A 6,855-nucleotide genomic window follows, 5' to 3' on the forward strand; every position below is an offset into this window, starting at 1 on the left:
AACCAATCATTCCTCAACACAGCTCGGAAAGGCTGCGGAAGTGCATTTTCTTGTGCTTGCCAATTGAAGCAGCTGTTGAGTCAGGATGTTGGCTGTGCTTTCCAGTTTTGCTGAGTAGTGATTGAACTGCAAGAACAGAATGGCCACTGGGTCCTCCCGTCAACACTCTGTAAGATGTGCTCCTGTCAGGAGACCAGCAGAATCGAGTTCTTCTTCAGAGGGGTTACTAGAAATGTCAGTGACAGTTCTTCCTTAGCTTTCTATTTATAAGAACTAAATTCATCATGAGTTATATTACAGTCCCCTTTAGCATATGCTCTTGCGAGGAGCCCTAACTCTAATTACCTTATAAATGAGAAAATTGAGGCTCAGATGAGGCTCAGAGAGGTTAAGTAAGTTTCCCAAAATCACACAGCCAAGAAGCGGCAGAATAGAAAAGAATGCCCAGATTTTCATTCCCCAGCCCAGGGCCTTTTTCACACCCCAGCATGCATTGGCTTCCAGGAATTCTTTTCGCCAAGGCTCTCCCTACTCTGCTTCCTCATCTACATGACTGGGTCCCACCCGTTGTTTCCATGTGGCTTACAACAGCTGTCCTGGGCAGGGGTTTGACTTGGCCTCACTTTCTGTAGTTTATGACAAAGGATGGTGCAGGTGGTGTGAAATTTCAAGTGGGAGGTTTCGAGAGACCCAGTTGGTAAGAAAAGGAGAGAAACTATAATCAGCAATCCAGTGACATAAAGAATTGAAAAGTTCTCACTTATTCATGTTTTTTCAGCTCATTTTGGAGCCAAGAGAGTTGCTCCAATTCCAGCTTCCTAAAATTAAGGAAAATTTCTTACCTAAGCAACAAAACCTCTCTATTTCAATCTTCTCCATCTTTAAAAATACATTAGAAATGTGAGTTGGCGCCCTGGGTGAGACACTTTCCAGTTGTGTCCCCTGGGTGTGGTAACCCCGTCCCCCTGGGGTGCTGGGAAGATTCAATGGGATTATTGTGGCAGAGCCCGGGGGCCGTTGCCACTGGGCCTTCCCCTCCCCACCCAGCCTACGCCCTCCCCTCTCCTGCAGTTGTTTGCTATCAGTCCAACCGGGAGGAGCTGCGGCGGCGCATCATCCAGTGGCTGGAAGCAGAGATCATTCCAGACGGCTGGTTCTCCAAAGGCAGCAACTACAGTGAAATCCTAGACAAGTACTTCAAGGTAAATCAGAGTTGGGGTCAAGACTGTTCAGTTCTAGAGAAAGGGAGGCTTTCCCCTCCCTTTGCCTGGTCACCTCTTCCCCAACTACAAGAAAATGCAAATCTGGTTAGTCCCTACGTATTTCTCATCACACGTCATTCCCTTAAGCCAAGAAGGTTGCCTTCCGACCAGCTTGAGCAGGGGAGGCCCAGCAGTTGAGCCTTGGGATCTGACACACACGGGCTGCTCCGTTTCGGTGGTTAAACCACACAGGCCTGGGCGAGCCTGTCAGTGAGAAAGATGGCTAAGTGCTACTCCCTCCCTCAGACAACGCCTACTGCAGCTGGCTGCTGCTAGAAGATGCCTTCGCGCCTCACCCGGACCCAAACACATCAGCCTCTTTCTGGCCTAGTGTGACACTTTTCTGTCATTGCCTTGACTATTCACGGCCTGTACAGCTTCCTCATCAGACCTGACATTCCACAGGCCCAGGGGTTCTTCATGGACCTAGTGCTGTTCCCCATTGAATGTAGTTGAAGAGACAGAGTTCCAACTGGGACAGGAGAGATGCTTTTTCAAAAAGAAAAATAAGGGACCAGCAGATGGCATAATGGTTATGTCGCTGGACTCCCACGTAGTCGACCATGTGGTTCATGACCAGTAGCTTAAATTCAGTGCCAGGCATGTGTGCATGCGTGCCCAAGATCCTGAGAGGAGACCGGAGGAGAAGGGATGTGGCATGGCCAATCTCCCTGGGGAGTGATTTCTCGCCCTCTGTCTCTTTCTCTCTGTGTCTCTCTGGTGAGCACACACATGCCCTATAGCAAAAACCTCTCTTTAAAAAAAAAGGAAAGAAAAACGAAGGAGGAAGCAGTATTTAGCAATGGGTAAGGCTATCAAGGAATGAAGATTTTATAGAGATCTCGACAGTTAAAAGAAGCCGTTAAGGACGCTCATGGCTGACGAGAACACAGACACGCGGACGGGTAAGGCACACTCAGAGATAAACATATCACTCAGAAGCACAGACACACACAACATGCCAGAGACACACACCACACAGACTCATTCTACACACGGACACGCACAGACACCCACATGCCCACACAGTACCACAGCTCCTTCACTTACAGACCTCTCGGTGGCTGCCTCAGTGCTCCTCCCTAGCCAACACTCCCACACACTCCAACATGTGCTGCCAGGGCCAGCTGTCCCAGGGCCTACCTGCAAGCTAGGCCAGGGGGCAGTTCCAGACACCAGGCACTTCCCTGCAGCTCCGAGGCCACCCAGTGTGGTCAACACCAGTCTAGTCTGGGAATTCTTTTTCGCTTTTGATGTATTTATTTATTTGTTTATTCATTTATTTATTTCTTCCATGACAGAGAGAGAGACAGACACTCCTACAGGGTCTCCATGCTGAGATCCACCCGCAGTCTCAGCTAGCTGGATCACAGGCACTTAAGTGTGTACCTGGTATGCTTGGGGAAGTCCTGGGATGTGAAACCAGGACCTCGCCCATGTGAGTCCAGCTGTGTACCACTGTGCCACCACCCGGCCCCTGGATTCCTCTTTTTAAATGGTATATGAACCCCTCAGAAGGAGAAATACTGGATTGGGTTGGAATGGATATTTGGTTGAGACTTGACTTGTCTTACGTTTTTGAGATAAAGATATCTCTCCTCTATGAGAGAGACTGTATCTCTTGGCTTCCAAGTTCTGGAGATCACACCCGGATGAGGAAGCACAGCCCCTCTTACTCTGTCCTTCATTTCAACCACTCCCACGTGACAGAACCCTGAGGGCAGAGGTGCTTCCTTTTCTCCAGAAAACATATCAGCTGCTGAGCCAGGAGAGTTGGGCAGGAATGAAGTACCCGAGAGAAGTGCTCAGAGGCCAGGTGAACCCTACCTGCGAACCTGTTGTGAGCAGTGATTTCTGCCCTGTGATTACAGCGTAGGAGCTGAGGGACCTACGACTGTCTTTCCGAGGGGCCGCTTGGGACCTTGTAACCATTTGGAGTAGCACTTTGGTGGCTCTGCCTCAGGCATCACTGACACCTGCTGTTAGATTTGCTTCCCAAGGACCCGAGACACGCTCCCCTGAGACAGCTTCACTTCCTCCGGCACTCTCTCTCTCCTACCTGAAAACTGCAAAGCCTTTCAAGGAAGCTGCTTTCCTCTAGGGCATTCTCACTCCCAACTCAGAAAGCCTGATCAGGACTGGCAAGCACGAAGTCCACTCTTCCCAGGCAACTCTGGCACATACACACACACTAGGCAGCTGCCTGTTGGCAAGAGATTTGATATCCTAGAGAGACTTTCTGAGCCAGTGACTTGCTCTCTGGCCCAGCTGGCAAGCCTTACATCAAAACAGTTGAAAAATATGGGGCTAGCAAGTGGTCTAGTGGTTAGGGCACTGGACTCCCACATGGCCGACTATGGTTCAAGTCCCAGACCTGGCGACTTGAAACTCACGCCAGGCATGTGTGTGTGTGTATGTGTGTATGTGTGCCCAAAATCCTGAGAGGAGAATGGAGGAGAAGGGATTGCAGTGTGGCCATCTCTTCACCCCGGGGCGGGGGATTTCTCGCTTTCGGTTTGTCTCTCCAGCAAGCGCGCACACACACACACTATAGCAAAAATCTCTCAAAAAAAAAAAAAAAAAAAGTCGAAAACAAATCTAATCAGAATTTAAATCAGGCCAAAATCAACTAGTGATTCTCACCCCAACCACTGACTCAGTCACAACTTCTTACGAGCAAGTGTAGCAGAACAGAGAAGGGAAGACTCAGGTAGAGGCCGCAGTGTTTCTCACACCCTGTGATGCCAGGGCTGATGCTGGACCCCAATGTCATGTTCACCATTGCCCCGGCCTCCACGTGAATGAGCACCTCACTCTGTCCATGTCCTTGCCCCAAACATGGGTCTCATAGCAGACATCTCCCTGCCTTCTGTAACCCCACAGTTACATCAAAAAAAAGTAAAGTATTGTTATCTCAGATTCGGAACTGGGCAGATGGGCCAAATAGGTCGTATGCCTTTGTAGCTGGTTGGCTGAACAGAAGGCAAGTAAATGACGTTGGTTCACGGTCCCAGGTTATGACCCCTCAGGCAGAAACCCAGGCTCTGGGATAGGTGCCAGAGTTCTGTGTTCCTGTGGGTTCCACCTCAGATCTAACCTAGGGAGGCCCAGCCAGGCCCATAAGAGATGAGAATGCACACAGGCTGGGACATCTCCTTAGATTTGACCTGGATTCTGGTCTCACTGAGTCTGAAGTATGTGCACAGAGCACTGGCCTTAGAGCTGTTAGGGCTGTGAGTGCTGCCAGATTTAGGGTGCTTCCAGCACGAGGTCTGCAGCCGACGCTGGACTGTTCTCTCCCTATACTCACCCTGCTGTTAGCCCCTGCTGATGTCGGGATCCTCCCAGCACATGCAACGTTTGGACTCCAGGAAGTGCTGTGCTACTGGGAATAGCTCCTGGCCCGACTTACTCAATTATTGTCCCTTTAACTAATCAGGACCTCAACATGTGAGCGCATGGGGAAGTTTTTCTCAAGGTGAATATAAATGTCCAGCAAGTGGAGAACATCTGAGACCTGCTCCTGGACTTAGAGCAAGAATATACATAGGTCCTAAGCGAGGGCCTAATTGTTTTATACGCATGTGTCCTCATACATGCTGTGGAAGGATTTCCAAGCTTAAAGTGAAACACGCGTGACACGTGGCAGTCACGAAGGAGAGTCCACGGCTACTTCTTTCCCTTTTCTTCAATCCCTTGCTCCATCTGGGGAGCCTCTTTGAAGTAACAGGGGGTGCTAATCATTTCTCAGAGCAGCAGCATGAGGCAGTCTTGGGAGATGATTTGGGGAGAAATGCCCTGGGACTAGTTAGGAGGGCAGATCAGAATCCAACAAGACTCCAACTGTCTAATTTAGAATCTGATCAGAGCCTCGAAATTGACACCTTCTGCCTGCAGCCAGGGTCTAGGCATCTTGCAGGGTCCCAGATGGCTAAAGTCGTAATTTAGCATCTTGCCAGAGACAGAACAATTCCCGAGCTCACCACACCCGCACCTCATGCCCCCGGATGTCAGCTGAGTCGTCAGGACAGCCCGAGCTGGGTAATCTGAGGATCTGTGCACATGTCTGTGATGGGCACAGCACAGGGCAGAGGGGTGGAGGACTTGCATCTCCCCTGCCTGTGGCTTATTGACTTAGGGCTTTTGCCGCTGACTCCTCTCACCAATGTGGTCAGTTACGGGTGCCAGTGTGAGCTGTGGGCACTGAGAATAAGACTAGGAGGCTGGACATCAAGTGGCAAGATATGGTCCTGTGCTCTCTGCAGTGAGCCGGGGGCGTCTCCTGCAGGGCTGCTTCTGATCAGCTTGTTAAACACATCCAGGGCTCCACTGCAGAGTCTGACTCTGTTATCCTATGCCCATCAGGGTTTAAGGACGTGTTGTTACATGATCATTGTGTGGTGGCTGCTCTGAACCAAAAGGGAAGTCTGTAGCAGAGGGTCAGGATGGGGTAACACAACACGTGGGGGCACCCCAGGCCTCTCGGGCAGCACGGGCCTCTGTTCAGGTTGCCCTCCCAAGCTGGATCTGGACTGGAAGGCAAGCACGCTCGCTTTCTTCTTGGGGCACTGGTGCCTTCTGCAGATGCCACAGGGAGTAGAGCCTTGGTAGCTCTGAGGCCTGGCCAGAGCAGGGTTGGGACAGGCCAAGAACAAGATGAACCAGATGGGCCAAGGGGGGCAGTGATAGAAGTGGGCTCCATGAAACGTTTCTGAAAGACCTTTCTGGCCCTATTCTAGAACTTTGATAATGGTGACTCTCGCTTGGACTCCAGTGAATTCCTGAAATTTGTGGAGCAGAACGAAACTGCCATCAACATCACCACCTACGCAGACCAGGAGAACAACAAGCTGCTTAGGTGAGATGAGTGAGGGGTCAGGATGTGGGGCACGAGGGCAAGGCTGCCTACCAGAGGGGCCGTGAACCCCTTCCTACCTGCAAAAGAGCTGCCACTGTCAATGTGAAGTAGGAAAATAGGGGTCCTGACCTACCCTTTTCTATGAACATTACGAACTAACACAGTGAGCACCACCGATATCTGATGAATAGTTAATATTTTTAGCCAGAATGTGAAAGGAATAGAAAATACAATTTTGGGACCAGCAGATGGCATAATGGTTAGGTTGCTGGACTCCCACGGAGTTGACCACAGTTTGAGTCCCGGACCCAGCGACTTAAAACTCATGCCAAGTGCGTATGTGTACATGCCCAAAATCCTGAGAGGGCAATGGAGAAGAAGGGATTGAGGGGACCAGCAGTTAACATAATGGCTATGTCCCTGGACTCCCATGTAGTCGACCGCAGTTTGAGTCCTGGACTCAGGGGCTTAAACTCACACCAGGTGCGTTTGCATGCGTGCCCAGGATCCTGAGAGGAGAATGGAGGAGAAGGGATTGCAGTGTGGCCATCCCCCCTGGGGAGTGATTTCTCGCTTTCTGTCTCTCTTTCTGGCGAGCGCACGAACCCTATAGTGAAAACCTCTCCCCCCAAAAAAGAAAAAAAAAACAGAAGGGATTGAGGTGTGACCATCCCCCTGGGAGCTGATTTCTGTCTTTCTGTCTTTGTCTCTTCAGCAAGCGCATGCACCCTATAG

At 50.5% G+C, this 6,855-nt stretch overlaps 1 protein-coding gene across 1 annotated transcript in view; it reads left to right on the plus strand.

Annotated features, from left to right (window-relative positions):
• Nucleotides 1-6,855, plus strand: part of FSTL1 (follistatin like 1) — a 64,099-nt gene that overhangs the window by 45,911 nt on the left and 11,333 nt on the right. The window contains exons 6-7 of the mRNA XM_006146710.3: nt 1,072-1,202; nt 6,002-6,120. Of these exons, the coding sequence (XP_006146772.1) occupies nt 1,072-1,202; nt 6,002-6,120 (250 nt within the window). The remainder of the gene's footprint in view (nt 1-1,071; nt 1,203-6,001; nt 6,121-6,855) is intronic.

The sequence above is a fragment of the Tupaia chinensis genome, unplaced genomic scaffold (assembly GCF_000334495.1).
Source record: "Tupaia chinensis unplaced genomic scaffold, TupChi_1.0 Scaffold000185_1, whole genome shotgun sequence".
Taxonomy (NCBI): domain Eukaryota; kingdom Metazoa; phylum Chordata; class Mammalia; order Scandentia; family Tupaiidae; genus Tupaia; species Tupaia belangeri.